At 42.4% G+C, this 17,878-nt stretch overlaps 1 protein-coding gene across 1 annotated transcript; it reads right to left on the bottom strand.

Moving 5' to 3' along the window:
- Nucleotides 1–292: 292 nt before the first annotated feature.
- Nucleotides 293–16,066, bottom strand: WDR92 (WD repeat domain 92). Its single transcript, XM_033142703.1, has 8 exons — nt 15,808–16,066; nt 12,569–12,669; nt 10,690–10,820; nt 7,271–7,372; nt 6,653–6,768; nt 4,223–4,357; nt 3,430–3,527; nt 293–983 (listed from the first exon to the last, which is right to left on the bottom strand). Exons 1-8 carry the CDS (start codon nt 16,000–16,002, stop codon nt 776–778), a joined length of 1,086 nt encoding a protein of 361 aa, XP_032998594.1. The 5' UTR covers nt 16,003–16,066; the 3' UTR covers nt 293–775.
- Nucleotides 16,067–17,878: the final 1,812 nt, after the last annotated feature.

Raw genomic sequence — 17,878 nt, 5'->3', positions numbered from 1 at the left:
GTAAAGGCTTGTTCAAAACACTAGATTACATATTTTGATGCAAGGAATTAAATTTGATTAATATTCAACTGCTTTCTAAGCACAAGCACAAAATTAGTTTAAGCAAATTTTATCTTAAAGGTAAAATGTTTGTAAATTGAGCAAAGTCTGTTTTAATATCAAAATGGGTGTGATCAAGCAGAAACCCATCTTTCTGGCCAGAGTATAGCGAATTACACTCAAACTATAGTATTATTCCATTCATGTATATTTATCATATTTTAAATATGCAGCCAATAACTGAAAAACACCACTATAAACATTAACCTTTATTACATTAAAACAGAGCTATTCAAATTTTAAATGCAGAAATTAAGTGCAATCCAAGCCATTTTGGTGAACATAATAACAAATGCAGTACTTGAAAGTGAAAACACTTGCTGGTTCTGGAAGTTGGTTTCTAAGATATGGTTTAGTCTTGTGGGCAACAGACACACAAAATAATTAAAAATGATTTAAACAAATGTCAACAAATTGTTACTGCTGTACAAAAAAAAGGCCACAACCATAAGATACTTTGAACTTAAGTGTGTCACACACAAACATGTCTTAATGTGCTAAAACTGAAGGCACGGGTTGTAGAAATGTATGCTACACTTCAAAGTGGTGAAAAGTACCCCAGACAAAATGTTTCACATTTTGTTCTGTAGCATGAGGTCATACAGAGATTCCATTAAATTTCTGAAAGGTTCTTGCTCTGGAACACATATATTTTTTTCTCCTTAGAAGTCCTTTGTCAAATCCTGTTCAGTTTAGTGACGATGAGTACTCTCAGAGTCTGATCAAAGGCACTACAGACACAGAGACCCATTTTGTCAGGGCTCCAGTCAAGGCTTGAAATAGGTTGTGTTGACAACGTCACATTCTGCAAAAGGCCAACCGAACCTGCTACTCCCATCTCATTTCCCTCTGAATCTTGCTTAGACCGCTGTGCAGGATACTCACTGGAAAATAGATCAAAAAAAGGTATGTGAAAAGCCTGTTATAAGCACACACCACGTGCTCTTTTTTATATCAATATTTCCACCAAAGAGTTCAGGGTCACTTACAATGGGTATCTTATGTTATCCTAACAGCAATCCTGCAAGTTGGTTTAGGCTAAGATGGTGACTTGCCCAAGGTCACTCCGTGCATCTCACAAGTGACTCCTCAACCTGGTTTCTTCACATTCAAATCCAACCCCCAGAAAATATATCATACTGACATTGGGGGAGACGGGAGATATCACAAAGGAAATGCAGAAGATTGCAGAATTTTAATAATGCTAAGTTACAGTAGACAGCATCTTAAAAAGCAAAGACATCACCTTGTCGACAAAGGTCCGTATAGTTAAAGCTATGGTTTTCCCAGTAGTAATGTATGGAAGTGAGAGCTGGACCATCAAGGCTGATCGCCGAAGAATTGATGCTTTTGAATTATGGTGCTGGAGGAGGCTCTTGAGAGTCCCATGGACTGCAAGAAGATCAAACCTATCCATCCTTAAAGAAATCAGCCCTGAGTGCTCACTAGAAGGACAGATCCTGAAGTTGAGGTTCCAGTACTTTGGCCACCTCATGAGAAGAGAAGACTCCCTGGAAAAGACCCTGATGTTGGGAAAGATGGAGGGCACAAGGAGAAGGGGACGACAGAGGATGAGATGATTGGACAGTGTTCTCGAAGCTACTAACATGAGTTTGGACAAACTGCGAGATGCAGTGAAGGATAGGCGTGCTCTGGTCCATGGGGTCACGAAGAGTCGGACACGAATGAACGACTGAACAACAACAACAAGTTACAGTACAATCCTATGCATGTCTGTTCAGAAGTCCTACTGAATTCAATGGGGCGTAATTGCAGGCAAGTGGATACTGCAGCCTTAGGCAAACCAAAGCTCAGAAGGACGTTAAACATCAAAGCCAGGTGTAGGCAAACTCGGCCCTCCAGATGTTTTGGGACTACTACTCCCATGATATATTTTTTTCTGTACAGCATTGGACTTTCCTTTCGCTTCCAGGCATATCCGCAGCTGAGCGACCTTTCGGCTTTGGCCCAGCCAAATGGTGCTGGACGAGACTCTTGAGAGTCCCATGGACTGCAAAAAGATCAAACGTATCCATCGTTAAAGAAATCAGCCCTGAGTGCTCACTGGAAGGGCAGATCCTGAAGTTGAGGCTCCAGTACTTTGGCCACCTCGTGAGAAGAGAAGACTCCCTGGAAAAGACCCTGATGTTGGGAAAGATGGAGGGCACAAGGAGAAGGGGACGACAGAGGATGAGATGGTTGGACAGTGTTCTCGAAGTGACTGGCATGAGTTTGGCCAAACTGCGGGAGGCAGTGAAGGATAGGCGTGCCTGGCGTGCTCTGGTCCATGGGGTCACGAAGAGTCGAACACAACTGAACGACTGAACAACAACAACTCCCATGATCCCTAGCTAACAGGACCAGTGTTCAGGGATGATGGGAATTGTAGTCCCAAAACATCTGGAGGGCCGAGTTAGCCTATGCCTGATCAAGGCTGTGTCAATAAGCTTTCTGTTCTATAAAGCTCCTTGGTAAAATGTTAAAATACATAAATATGTATGCTGAAATTTATTTATCAAGACGTGTATGCTACTTACAAAAAAAACCTAGCTAGAGTAATTTAAAAAACAACAATAAGGACAGATATTAAAAACAAGATGTATGCTATTCCTGATTTTTATTATATTCAGTATGTGCTCAATATAGCCATTTAAAAGAGTTAAAGGCTCTTCTCTTGTCTGTCCCACCCAAGAGCAGGAGGATTTGTGGTTCTATTCGGAAGTTATTCTGGAGTAAGAAGGCTCATATAAACATCAAGCCAATTCACAGACTGGAAGAGCCTAGCCGCTCAGCAAAACCTTCCCCCTAATACTCTAGTTCTAACTAGCCACACTTGAGTAATGGAGAATGAAATTATGTCAGTTTATAGGAGCTAGGCAGAGAAGAAACATGGGGCTCATGCCATCAGACAGTGTGTTCCCTGTATAGGAAACCTAGAAACAAATCTGCATTGCTTAAGTATTATTTCAGGGACTTCTTAGCATTAACATATTACAGGAGGACAGTCGCTGTTAGGAACACTAGTAAGATACTCTATCTATGGAGCAAAGATAATATATTTTCATTTGGCAGAGGAATGTACAGCTGTGTTTGAACACAAAGTGATGGCAAAATTATTTCAGTTTCCTGCAACGTATATCCACTGCCAAATAAGTGTTAGGTTGTAGATGCAAAGCTAAGCCACTTCTAATAATGCAGTCTTAACAGCAAGCTCTCCTGTGACATGAAAAGCTACCATCACTGCAACTGAATGTACAGAATTAGGGCTCCTCGGACAAACCTGGTCCTACTCCCCTGCCTGCCGCCCCCTGAGGAACAGTAAATACTTACTATTTCCAAAGGTGAAGGTTTCCGGCTCCTCCACTAGTCACAAATATATCTCTGTTCTGTGGAAGATGCCGAACTTGCCACATGGTTGACTTGTGGGCCTAACAACAAAGTTATACAAAAATTGCACATACATTAGTCTAATCCAGTGATTTTCAACCAGTGTGCCATGGCACCCTGAGGTGCCTTGGATGACGGTCAGGGGTGCCACGGGCAACACTGGCCTCTGTCCCTCTTTCCTTCCCTCCCTCCTCGGATGCCCTCTCGCATCTCTGCCTCCCAAAGGCTTGTGTGACTGCTAGCTGCAGCAGCACTGGCAAATGGTGCCTCTGGGGCTGGCCAGGGGGTGCTTCCCAGGCCCCCGTGGGGCAGTGTGAGGAGGCACCTCCTTTGGGGCAGGGCGGGGCAGCTCAGACATTTGGCACCAGCTTGGCTGCAGGAGCTGCTGGAAGGAGGCGTACAAGGCACCATCCAACCGCCTTAAGGACTGCACTCCAAACTCAGCCTTTTTTTCTCCCAAAGATGTCCCACAATTTATTTCACAACATTTATCTACGACTGTAAAAAAAAGAAGAGCCCCTTCATAGAAGTTTACCAAAGTACTATTGCAAAAAGTTAGTTGACTACTGCCCCATGAGAGTGTTCAGGGGGGAAAGTCTTCCAGAGGTTTAGGGCCCCAGTCATAGTACCCTTTTGAGCATCTGTTCGACCTAAACTTTTTGCTTTGCCTCTTGCCCGTGGCAAGAGTAGCGTATTTTCTGTGAGAACAATGAACAGCCTGTGTTTTATACCGTACCTTTTCTGAAACAGAAGCAAAACCTTTAGTTGGATGCTGAGTCCTCATGTCAAAAACATGAAACTTTCCTTCAAGTGATGTTGCTACCAATTTGTTCATATTTATATCTTTCCTGTCAAATTCAACACTGCAAACCTAGGAGAATAAAGCAAGCAAGCATTAGGACTTCAGCAGAAATGCGGTGCAATCCTGTGTTTATTTAGAAGCAAGTCCCACTGAGAAAGTGCTCAAGATGGAAGGCCCAATCCTATGCACATTTAGGTATGCTAGAATCAAAGTGATGCTTCTGGGGTATAGTTATAGATCCATTTCTTTCTTTCTTTCTTTCTTTCTTTCTTTCTTTCTTTCTTTCTTTCTTTCTTTTCATTTCATTTCATTTCATTTCATTTGTACACTGCCTTTCTGCCAAGGCACCAAAGGCAGCTCATGAGCAGCCACTAAACCCCCTTACACAGTCCAACTGGAACAGGCCCTCAGTTTGTGCCTGCCCTCTCACCCTCTTCCTCCTCCTCAACAGGGATTTACAAATTTTGGCTGGCAGTAGCAGCCAACCCAAACTACATAGTCTCTGGGATCCTGACCTGTTTCCAAGGGTCCTTCCCCAATTGCCACAAAACAATCCAGGGTTATGGGCAATCACCTGCTTACCCTACCTTACTCTAAGTTTGGAATAGGGGAGGATATTCCTGAATTGTAGGGCAATTTAAGAAGCAGCCTATAAGCCAGCACAATGCTAGGATGATGCCTGCCCCACACCTTGAATTCCAACTGGAGACCAGGCTGGGGCTTATTTTCTTCTTTACCTTCTCAGGTGATTGGAGCATCACAGAAGCATAGAGGCAAGCATAACAAGTCTTCAGCTCAAAATGAAGAGAGTGGACCTTGCCGTTTTTTAGGTGTGATTCTGTGTGTTCCTTTCCTACCATGGAGCTGGGGAAAGGATTTTCACTGCGGTTGCACTGCACTCTGGAGGCATTCTGAGCACCTCCAAAATACAGTGCAACAGTAAAGACAACTTCAAGCTGTTTCTCCAGCTACACAATTGGGGATTTACTGACGGGGCAGCAAATAGACTTGCCAAGGGAAGTGTAATTATGGACCTTGGGAGCAACCCAAAAGTTTAGGCTTGCCTAGTGGGATTCCTGTTATAACAGCAGATCTCCATGATCAACTGTAATCTGGCTTTGAGACTACAACAGTTTCAGAAGTGGTTTGACATGTAGCATGGGGGCTTGCCATTCCAGAACACAGGCCCAAGACCCACTGCAGGATTTTTAGGGGAAAGGAGGGAATCCCAGCCAACAAGATTGGGCACCCTGAACTTTGTACAGTGGTACCTTGGTTTACAACCATAATCCGTTCCGGAGGTCCGGCTGTAAACCAAAACAGGTTGTAACCCAAGGCGCGCTTTCGCCAATGGGGCCTCCAAAAAAAAAATGGGTTGTAATCCAAAAAAAAGGGACACGCACTTCCGGGCTTGACGTGGTTATAATCCAAAATGGTTATAACCCAAAACGGTTGCAAACCAAGGTAACACTGTATAGAACTGCACTTTTTATTTAGTGAAGTACTGTACTTTTCCGTCTATAAGACACCCCCATGTACAAGACACCCGCCCTATTTTTGGGACTCGGTTTTAAGAAAATGAGGGGAGATGGCCCAAAGTTATTTAGCTTCTCCCCCCATGCAGCTGCGGGCAGGAAACACTTCCTAGATTGTTTCCCTGCCAGCCAGCTTTTTGGCTGGAGCACAGCTTCCCCCGATGCCGCTGTGCGCGGGAAACAATCTACCCGTGTATTGGACGACCCCAGTTTTTTTACATGACTTTTTGGTCAAAAAACCTCGTCTAATACACGGAAAAATACGGTATACAGTGGTACCTCGGGTTACATACGCTTCAGGTTACATACGCTTCAGGTTACAGACTCCGCTAACCCAGAAATAATGCTTGAGGTTAAGAACTTTGCTTCAGGATAAGAACAGAAATTGTGCTCTGGCGGCGCAGCGGCAGCGGCAGGTCCCATTAGCTGAAGTGGTGCTTCAGGTTAAGAACAGTTTCAGGTTAAGAACGGACCTCCGGAACGAATTAAGTACGTAACCAGAGGTACCACTGTATTTCTCATTCTCACTGTGTAGATTTTATTCTTCTACAGATCTGTGTCTTGTAACAAAGACATCCTTCAATGTCCTTTCAAAAGCCTTAACTCCAAAGTATTGAAGAGAAATGCAAACTTAGAAACTTGTATTGACTACTGTCGTACAAAAAGTATTATTTTGTTGCCATACCAAAAAAAAGTGCACAGAAAAAATAACTAAATCTGCAGCTTAATTTTAATCACACTAAGCACAGTTTCCAGACTAGAAGTATCTGTATTGCAAAAAATAATTACAAAAAGATGGACATTTAGACATACATTTGTGAAACATTACCCCATTCTTGATGTTGGTCTCCCACCGCAATGTCATGTTCCTAAGGTCAAACAACTTGACATCCCCATTGTCATAGCCGGCACATACAACACGTTCCTCTTGATTATAAGCATTACCTAGTTAGAAGAAAAGAGGCACTGCCTAAAAAATCATCATATGACCAACTATTTTTATAACAAGCCACATTTGTGCACCTATTCTGTTACAAAAGAATAATGCATTTCTGGTAGTAAACCAGTCCTGGAATGACAGGTTATTACTATTCCTCAGATTCAATAAGAGATGAAGGCATTTAACAAAGGACAAGGGCAACAGCTGGAAAGATTTAGTGCAAGCTACTGTCTTTCTGTATTATTTATTTTATTTAAAATGTCAAAACTGCATTCTTGGGAGATAGAAGCACTTGAAGTGGTGCTTCTGTAACATAAAGCTAGAACCTGGAGAAGATTAAAGAGAAAAGGAAGCAGTTGAAAGCTATATTTCCAGAAGAAGCACTCTACAGACTCCATTTCGTATAGAGTCATTTAAATTCCATGTTATACAAAAGCGATGGGGGCAAGGAGAAGTTCCATATGTTTGTATGCCATCAAAAATCAACCAGCTCAAGAGAGACCTTACCAAATGCAACTGTCCAGCAGTCTCTCTTGCTCTCTCCTTGGGCTGGTTCCATATTGGCTACTGGAGTGTCTTTTTGTCTTGGGTCCCACACCTTCACAGTCCCTGCAAAAGTGGATAATGGATTATTATTTTACTGATAAAAGACCTGGTGGCATTTATTCTATCACTTTGGCCCCAGCAACTTGCTTAATAAAATACTATTAATGTCCCCCTTACTCCTATTCATTTTAATGTACTTCAAAAAACAACAAATAGAAGAGTTTGTTTCAATGCTTTCACAATTTGATGGGTGAGCTGTTATGTTTCATCCAATGAGCGGACGAACTGATAAATTAAAGAAGATGTAACTCAGCTAAAATACTAGCTTCCATTTCCTGGAAGCTGCAATGTCCATTAAGAAGACAGGAAAAGAGGCGAAAAGGACACCAAGGACTCAGGCCAAAATAACAATTTGATAGATATAAATTATACAAGTCTCTTGTAGGTTTAATTCCTTGAGGTTTGTAATACAAATGAGATAAAAACGCCAGGACAAGGCCTTGTTTCGGTATTCTTCCTCAGCTGGAAAATTAAGAGACCCTATGTTAATTATCATATTGAAAGTCTGAAGTTGTCTACAGATTTAGTCATCTACAGACTTACAATATACAAAGAAATGTACAGGGAAAGTTAATCTTACCTACTAGTGTCTAGAGTTTTCAGGTCAAAGTGTACCAATTATTTCGAGTTGAGTGACTCAAATGCGTTTGTGGAATTTACGAGAAAGGTAAGGTGTGGTCTGCTAAAGAATTAAGAAGACAGGCCTGCGAATACCATACATTTTTATATGTAAATTATACAGATCTTTCTGCAATTGTATTGCTTTATGTTCTTCTTTTGGTATCCTCATATATGCAGATATCAGTTTTCTACAGCCCTCTAATGACCGTTCTATGTGGGACTCAAAATAGAACATACAGCATATGTAGATCTGATTGCAGTACCCTTGTAACCATATCATATGGCAGCTGAGGAAGAACCTAGAATGGAAAAAGTCTGGCCAAGACTGCTGTTACCAAGTATATACTAGCTAGAGGGGGGGGGGGAGGACAACTATGGATAAACAGTGATCGACTGGACTAATCAGTAAGTCTAGTCTTATTAATTAGAGCTGTAAGAGCGTCCTCTTCCAAGTCTTAAAAATCTGATAGATTTTTGTTTTTAGATCGCTGCTTTGCTTTGTATCATATCCTGCTCATCCCACTCCGCAAAAGGGCCTGGTCCTCATTTGACATCCCTTTGAAACAGAATAATAGAAAAAAGCTTCTTTACAGTATAGGGTTATAATTCAATAAGTTTTAACAAAAGCTCAACATGATTTAAGGGTGGGGAAAATCAAAAAAAGACTTTTCTTATTTTCATTCTTTTTTTACTCTCCTATTACACCTAAATAAACTTGATTTGCTTTGACATCTGGTGGCAATCTACTAAATCTATTAAAAACAAGAGATATTGTGCCACTAATCTCCAACAGGGCTTGGAATGTACACAAGAAGCTGACTTATTTAAAACTATCAATTACTAGTTTATAGAATAGCTAATGTGCCCAAGCATGTTCAAACACTGTAAGACAGCCACAAATGCTCAGTACAGATTAATCCTCAGGGGACCTCTTTGTTGTAGCAATGCCCATGCTGATTTGAATCTCTGTAGATACCGTGGCATTTCTGCTTGCCCAATGAGATACAGCCATTGCTCCGGCTGGTGTTCTTTTTAAAAAAAAAAAGAAACACAGAACACAAATGACCTATCTTAAGCTAATGTACTGCACCCTCTGGAGCACCTGATATCAGACAGGATTTTAATGGTCTGCGATTGCTGCCACTCACCTCCCCTGGTCAGCCCCTGCTAGAGCAATATAACCCTCCACCTTTTTTTGCTGCACATAGGCACGGCTCAAAACATCATTGTCAGGAAACCCCCCTCACCCCAGCAGGTAGCATTCCCAGGTCCGTTGCAGTACAGGGAACCGCCGCCCCCTCTCTGCAGTTCGTCATCCTCCTCCTCCGGAGGAGACCACTCCTCCAGTGGGGAGGGGGAGATGGAAGCAGGGAGTCGGGACAGGGGCTGTGTCAGGATCACAGAGCCTCAGCACCAAGCAGGAAGCGGGGAACAGGGACCTTTTCCCACGCTCCGATCTTGCAGGGAGGAAGGACATGGAAGGGGGAGGCGGGGGTTCAGAATCCCGCGCCTTCTGTACTGGACCAAGAACCGGAAACGGTCATTCCCGGACTCTGCTGAGGGATGAGATGGACGTTTTTTTCTTTAGCTCCACTGTAAATATTTGCACAATAAAGAACTTAGTTGTTAGAAGTTCGGCTTCTGGCTGATTACTCATGAGCAACCACTGACGATCTTACAATCATCATCAGGTGTTACCCTTTAGAACTGCTGCAATGACCAGCTATTCACTAGTTCCCCATCCAACAAGCTGCTACGCTTGTAAAGTGATTCATAGAAGCTTGTAACTGAACTCATAGAAAGCAAAAGGCCACACCCCTGGCATTAAATAAAACAAGTGCAAGTGAAGACCCATCTGCTAGAAAGGTGGGGGCAGAGAGGAAGTAGGTGTTCATTCCTTTGTCCTCCCTCCACAAATTCAGACACATTCATGTTCTCCCACGTTTAGAGTGACTCACTCTCACCTCCCCCTTTCCAGTAAATGATAGAAGCATTGACCTCCCCAACTTTCTCCACTGAGCAGCTCTGGATCTGTCAGGCAGGAGGACGCAAGTCCATGACGCTGTCCTTAATGTCAGACATCAGGTGAGCGCTCAGCCAATTCCAGTTCCCAGAAAAATACTGGGACCTTGAGTTAGCAAGGCAGGGACAATGCCCTTCTCAGCTGCTGGAGCTTAGAATCCAGTGGCCTCAAGAAAGTGCACATGTACAACCCTTGATCATGCGACGCTTGGGAGATGCAAGGTATTTTGATCTGCTAGTTTTTTTAGCAAGAGTAGACCATCCCCCATGCTTCTCAATCCTCTCACTTTCCCATTCTCAATATCCCTACATACTGTACCTGTAGTTGTCCTAGTTTGAAAAGACAATTGTTTTAGAATTGCTTAGGTCTCAGGAACTATCTCATGGTAAAAAGACAGGTGACAGAATCCTGGGCACGTTTATTTGTAAGTTCCACTGTGTTACTCACAGGAAAGCATGCCAATCTCCACTGGGAGTAAGCCTCATTCAGTTGAACAGTACTTGCTTCTAAGTAGATGGAAACACCCTTTAAATTTAGATAACAGGACTAAATTGGTTCATAACACTAACATATGAAGACAGAAGAATGGTAATCATTGGGAGCTATTAGCTGGATTTATCCTAACCCCACTTGGCTTTTCCTTCTAACCAGCGACACTGCAGTAGATCTAACTCACCATCCCGACTTCCTGTCACAATTTCTGGTGCTCCTTCTCCAATTCCTAAGCCACCAACGCCATCAATACTATTGATTATTTCTTTATGTCCCTTCACAGAGTACACGGGGATTTCTGGAACTTCCAAATTCCTAAACACCAGAAAGGAACAATTATTTTTTTATGATTTCCAAAGGGGAAGCCGTGTCAGTCTGTGGCAGCAAAAAAGAAAAAAGCTAAGAGTCTTAACGGCAACTTACAGACGAATACAACTATCTTGTCATAAGCAGATGCACCTGAGGAACTGGACTTTAATCCATGAAAGCTTATGGCATAATTAGTTTGTGTTCTTTTATGGTTCTCAATAAATTGAATTAGGGATATTTTATACCACAATGGTTAAAACAAACTATTCTCAATTCAGTTTCAAACAGCAATGATAATTAAAATGATATGCAAAAATTTGTGAAATCTCTGATGCAAAAACCAAAAGTGGTTTTAGGAGTAACAACCCCTTAATCAAAATCTGAACCTGCTCAAGCCTTAAGCAGCAACATTTTTTATCGTTGATATTTGTTACAATGACAAATTTGATGAAAACCTATTTTTTTAACTGTGTTCTTTCCTTTCCCACCAAAAACTGATGGAATCCCAGAGGTTCAGGAAACACCTTCACAATCCAAAGTACAAAAGATTCAAGGTTACAATTCAACTTTTTGATTGGTATGCTGGGCTGCAAAGGCCCAGTTCACAAGCAGTGCTAAGCCAAATCATAGCTTAGTGCAAATAAGCAAATTTGTGGGTTCCTGAAGGATTCCCCCCACCCCAGTCCTGTTGCTGCTGTGCTATCTGGTACTAAATCATGTTTTCACTTAGTACTACCTGAGAACCAGTTCAAATAGTAAGAGCTAGTAAAAATGTGAAAGAAAGAAAGAAAAAGAAAAGGGGAGAATGGAGGTTGAAATATGTCCCTTTAACTTTTTTATAGCTTTATCATAAGGTTGGGTGAAATCCTAAGGGGGGGGGATTCAAAAGCAAATAACTCTTGCCTGCGTATTAGCTACTGACATCTAGGAACAGCTGAAGTTTTCTAAATCATTCAAGAAAGGGACATCAAAAACCAGAAGGTTGCAAAATGTGCCACTTGGATTGTGAGTTCAATACTACAGTAATCTTACCATATATGCTTTATTTGCAAATCCTGTTCTTTTTAGGGTTTTTCTTTTCCCCTTAAGATCTACTTTTTCTTTTAGCATGTGGACACTGCGTCTTTCTAGCTAGTCAATGCTACTGTCATTCAACGACCCACGTACACCCTCTGCTTATCGGGACAAATGAAGAAAATGCAAAATGCTCTTATTTAATGTAGTTAATGCATGTATTAGGAGAACTGGTGCAGTAAACAAAAGCAAGTTGTTAACAAGGTATACAGATTCATTGATTTCCCTGTCTGGTGAAACCATGATTAATAAGGGTCAAAAGGTAAACATGCAGAAAGTTCCCCACCCCCCAAAAAAGACATCATCAACAACAACAACAACAACAACAACAACCAGGTGCCATCATCTTTGGCAGTTTTTCACCTGTGAACACTTCAAAAAGACTATAGTATCCAAAAACACTACCTAAATATGCTCACTGATATTTAAAAATTAAAATAGTAGCCTATGATTGCATATCACAAATTGCTTTGCACAGTCACAAAACCATGCAGACAGAGATGGCATAATTAACTAAATTTTCTGTATAACTGAATTAGGTTACAATTGCCTAAAACCTTTGTGATCCTAAACTAAGACGACTTAAATAAAGTGACAATTTTGAATTAGCTGAGAACAAAAGAATAGGTGAAGTGTGAAATAGAGCTTTAAACAGTATTAACTAGCAAATATGTTCTTACCATATGTTTAAATTTCCACCAAAATCTCCTGTAGCTAGGTATCGTTGTTGCAGAGAAGAGGCACCAAAGGTTCCACATTTAACAGGCTTTGATTTTTCAATCTGGAAAGGGGGGGAAAAAACTAGGAGGAAGGCTTAATAATTTTACATTTATTATCTTGTCCAATCTAATAGACTGATTCTGTTAGTATTAAGTGCTGATAAAAAAGTAAACTTCAAAAGTCAGTTTCTCTTGTTTGAAGAGCTGCTGCTGGTAGGCGTTAGCAAAATTCAAGTATGTACCATGAAATATTGATATTAACAAAGACAAGTCACACATGTTAGTCAGATTTTTGGTGATGAAATTTCATTTGTCTAAGTGAATATAGGAGAGATTTGTCATTAATAAGTCTGTTTTAAGTCGCTGTGGCTGCAATCCCATACACATTTGCCTAGGAGTCAATTCCACTTGAATTCAGTTGGGCTCATTCTTGGATCAGAATCCATAGATTGAGCTGTCATTCTTCTTTCCAATTTATTTCAGAGATGTCCATAGTTAGTTAACCCTGTAATCGCTGATAGTTTGCAAACATAAAAGTACATCGCAACTTGCCTATTATTTTCTCCCTCCCCTTTTCATTTTTTTTTTAATTGGCAAATATCAGAACCATAGCTGTCAACTTTTCCCTTTTCTTGTGAGGAATCCTATTCGGAATAAGGGAATTTCCCTTTAAAAAAAAAAGGGAAAAGTTGACAGCTATGATCAGAACTAGAATTATTTATATACCACGTTTTGGGGATAGGATTGCGTAACTAAAATCAGATTATAAAAAATAATAATGAGCTGTATCCACTTAATATCATCCTTCCAGCACAAAGAGTTCTGCCTGCGCAATGGGGTTCCTCTCCTCCTCCTTTCCCCATGCAGCCCCAATCCCACCCCCACCTGCTTCAGAGGAGCGGGGATATCAATAGATGTGGGGCACAGGGAAGGGGAAAGAGAGATTAAGTCCTGTTGTGCAGGTGGAAATCCTTGCACAAACAGGAAAAAATTGCTGGATGCAATCCTACGTTTAAACAAGTGCTGTAAATAGGATGCCAGTCACTGAGAACAATGCTAAAATAAAACAACTTCATTCTCTGAATGGTAGAATGAATATGGTAGAAAGGTAGAAAGCAGTAAGAGTAGTTGTTCATTGAGAAGACCTCATGATTGATTTCACATAACTGGCCAGCCAATCTATCGGACGAAAAGACTCTCACTCCTCAAGACTTTATCCACAATCTACTCCTCAATGCATAAGAAGACCAACATTGTGTTCTCCTACATTGCTATAGCTACAGCAACCAAAGCTGTGTGGGAAGCAAAGGGCTGTGTAGACAAGCAAAGCTAATGGTTATCACCATGGTGATCAGCATGGTTTTCCCCATCATTATTGGTTTCTAAACAGTGCTTGATTACTGAATGTTAGTTTGCCAAATGCCGAGTAAAACAAACATTACATTGCATGAATACCCATGACAATCCATACACAATTCTCGTATTATTTGATCCTGTTCTGTGATATGCTTACAGTTCACTATCAATCTTCCTAATTAAAAGTTGAAACTGAAATTAGTTATTATCTTGAAGGTATTTTTAATATTTACAGTTCTTCACCCATCTCTAAATGTGTCTCTATTTATTATTATTTTGTATTAATATATATGTGTATATATATATATATATATATATATATATATATATCCTGTGTTTTTGCCCGACAGGGACTCAAGGCAGCTTTACCTAAGAATGTGAGCTATGAGCCCAATTCAAGTATCATGTTAATCACAAACTTACTTAGCTGACATAAGGCACCTCACTCACTGAATACAATTAGATTACTACTTACAATGGCCAGAATGTGATACATGGGAGTGAACATGGGAGTTGGAAGGGTCCCTAGTGTCATCTAGTTCAACCCCCTAAAATGCAGCAATCCTGCCATATCCTCTTTCAGGAATCTTTTTGCCCAACAATGAACCCAAGATTAAGAGTCTCATGCTCTACTGATTGAGGGGCTTTACTTCTGAATAAACACCAGTAAGACTGACTACCCTGCAACTCCCTCCCCACATTTCCCCTTTCCTTTTTAAATGAGGCTGAGGAGGGGTGTGTCTTTGAAAAGGGAACCCACAATTTATGAAAGCAGGTCCAGGTATTGACTCCTGTTTCCCAGGTAAAACCCTGAACTCCGGATTGGCATGCTTCAGTTCAGGATGAATTTTAATTCACAAATGCATAGTTCCTAACATAGTTCTGACTTTACCTTGTTGCTTAAAAGCATGAGTCCACACTATTGTCAACTCTTCATATTACTCTGGCATGAGAAGGCAAACTGGACTTCTGCGAGGGTGGGGGATCTGTGGCTCTCCAGATGTTCCTGGTGCACAACTCCCATTCCCCGCCCTGACCACTGGTCACGTTGATGGGAGTCTGGCAACGGGTTCCCAACGCCTTTGCCGACCACCACTTGCTAGTTACTGAGATTCTTAAAAACAATTGCTTTACTAGGTGGATTTTGCTCTCCTTGCATTTCTAAGCAAAATTTACGAGGGCCGGAGGGCAGCAACACAAAAGCAGGCCTATTCTGCAATGGCTCCCTCCTTGTGGAACTATATACCCATCCAGCCTCCCGCCCGGGGGGCTCACCTGGTGCCTTAATTACATATCTTTAAGCACCAGGTAAAAACTTTCCTCTATTTCCCTTGGCGAATTATCACCCTATACACCCTTTTAGTTGGGTGGTGGGACAGGGAGTTATCAGTTTGTTTGTTTTTTTATTTTTATTACGTATTTTGTGTTTTTATATATATATATATATATATATATATATATATATATATATATATATATATATATATATATATATATGGTATGTGTATGTTGTGAACCGCCCTGAGAACTGCAGTGTAAAAATTTAATAAATAAATTATTGTTGTGAGTATTAATAATAATTTATTAAATTTGTCCACCTCCATCTGTAGTTCTCAGGGCGGTTCACAACATGAGAGAGGAGCACGATCAGTTGCATAACATATTATTATTATTATTATTGTTATTATTATTAAAGGCAGCCCATTCAACTCTGATCGCGCTCGTCCCCCATTCTTCGTTCACTTTCCCTTCCCCCTGAATAAACACGAGGAGGACCAAACACCTCAGAAGAATCCGGCGAAAGGCGGCGGGGGCCCCCGCTCCGCCCGGCCGCCCTCACTCACTTCGCGGAGCAGGTGGAGGCGGCCGCCTTGCAGCTCGTAGAGCTGGACGACGCCGGTGCCCCGCGGGAAGCTGCCCAGGCAGACGAGGCGGGCGCTGCTCGGCACCCACTTGCACTCGAAGGCGGTGTAGTTCAAGCTGTGCTGCGCGTGCGCGATGATCTGCGGCTTCTCCAGGGGGCCTCCCGGAGACGACATGGCGGCAGCGGCGCCGCAACGGCTTCCCCGTTCAAAGCGGACGCGTCTTCGGCTGCCCCAACAACGGAAACATCCGGGCCACCGGGCCGCCGAGAGGAAGTGGGCTCCGCACGGAAGCACGCAGCGGGCGCAGCGCCGCCCTCCCCAACGCCCCTCATTGGCTTCCTCATTGGCCAATAAGAGTTCCGTCAGCTGCAGAGGGACTCCAACTCCCGTCAGCCCCCGGGGCAGCGCGGCCTATTCTCATGGGGGGACCTGGCGCTGAAGGGCCGCAGCTTCCCCCCAGGTGGGGCTGGGTGGGGTTTGTGTGTGTTGCCAGGTGCTTTCAGACTCAATTCGTGGAAGGCGCATTTTCTGAGTGGTTCCACATAGGAAGGGCAAACCACCCGTGACAGAATCACAGCATCATAGAAAGTTAAAGGGAAAGCTGCATGTGTTAGAATCATACACTTGTAGAGTCATCTTGTCCAACGCTCGCAATGCAGGAATCTAAACCCAAGTATCCTTGACAGGTGGTCATCGAACCCCTGCTTTAAAAACCTCCAAGGAAGGAGAATCCACCATCTTCTGAGGCAGTCCATTGCACTGTCAAACGGCTCTTGCCCTCGGAATGTTCTTTATGATTCTTGAGTTGGAATCTCCTTTCTTGTAATTTGAAGCCATTGGTTCGAGCCCTAGCCTCAATGTGACACCGCTTGAGATATTTGAAGATGGCTATCCTATCTCCTCAGACTCAGACTCCTCTTTTCCAGGCTAAACATACCCAGCTCCTTCAAGCGCTCCTCACAAGGCTTGGTTTCCAGACCCTTGATCACCTTGGTTGCCCTCCTTTGCACACATTCCAGCTTGTCAACATCCTTCTTAAACTGTGGTGCCCAGAACTAGTGGACACAGTATTACAGGTGTGGTCTGACCAAGACAGAATAGAGAGTGGTACTATTACTTCCCTTGACCTGGACACTATGCTTCTGTTGATGCAGCCTAGAATAGCATTAGCTTTTTAAGCTGCTGCATCACATTGTTGACTCCTGTTGAACTTGTGGTCTGCTAAAACCCCATATACTTGTCACACACACTACTATTAAACCAACTGCCGCTATCTTATTTTTGTGTGTCTGGTTCTTCCAGCCTAAGTGCAGAACTTTACATTTGTTGCAATCAATTTTGTTAGTTTGAGCCCAGCTCTCTAATCTGTAAAATTCATTTTTAATCCAGATTCTTTCTTCTGCAGCATTAGCTATCTCTCCCAGTTTAGTGTCATCTTGCAAATTGGATGAGCACCCCACTTGTCACTTTTCCCCCAGGATTATGACACACCATTACTGACCATTCTTTGGGTTCAGTCAGTTAACCAGCTACAAATCCACCTAACAGTTACCTCATTCAGTATATATACTCCCTCTTAGATGGCACAGAAATTGGATGTACTATACTGCTTGTTGTTGTGCAGGCATAGGCAAACTCGGCCCTCCAGATGTTTTGGGACTACAACTCCCATCATCCCTAGCTAACAAGACCAGTGGTCAGGGATGATGGGAGTTGTAGTCCTAAAACATCTGGAGGGCCGAGTTTGCCTATGCCTGATTAATAGCTCAGTTGGTAGAGCAAGAGACTCTCAGGGCTTTTGAGCCCTACTTCGGATTCCTGCATTGCAGGAGGTTAGACCAGATGACCCTCATGGTCTCTTCGAAATGCATGATTCTACTATTGTTGTTGTTAATTATTATTACTACTACTATTCAGTGGTAACACGGGGGAAAGGAGAGGCCACAAGACGATAGAGAGCGCGAAAAGGGACACTAGAGCGGCGGAAGTGGCCTCGCGGGCGTGATGACGTTCCTCGAGGCCGCCGGTCCCGCCTCTTCCTTTCGGCGTG

The sequence above is a fragment of the Lacerta agilis genome, chromosome 3 (genome assembly GCF_009819535.1).
Source record: "Lacerta agilis isolate rLacAgi1 chromosome 3, rLacAgi1.pri, whole genome shotgun sequence".
Lineage (NCBI taxonomy): Eukaryota > Metazoa > Chordata > Lepidosauria > Squamata > Lacertidae > Lacerta > Lacerta agilis.
This window is presented reverse-complemented; position numbering and strand designations above follow the sequence as displayed.

Excerpts from the sequence above, each read along its gene's own strand:
- WDR92 (XM_033142703.1), bottom strand. The coding sequence starts at position 16,002 with ATGTCGTCTCCGGGAGGCCCCCTGGAGAAGCCGCAGATCATCGCGCAC. Across the intron at positions 12,670-15,807 it reads GCCTCCACCTGCTCCGCGAA|ATTGAAAAATCAAAGCCTGT; the intron begins GTGAGTGAGGGC and ends CCCCCTTTCCAG. Across the intron at positions 6,769-7,270 it reads CTGCTGGACAGTTGCATTTG|GTAATGCTTATAATCAAGAG; the intron begins GTAAGGTCTCTC and ends TCTTCTAACTAG.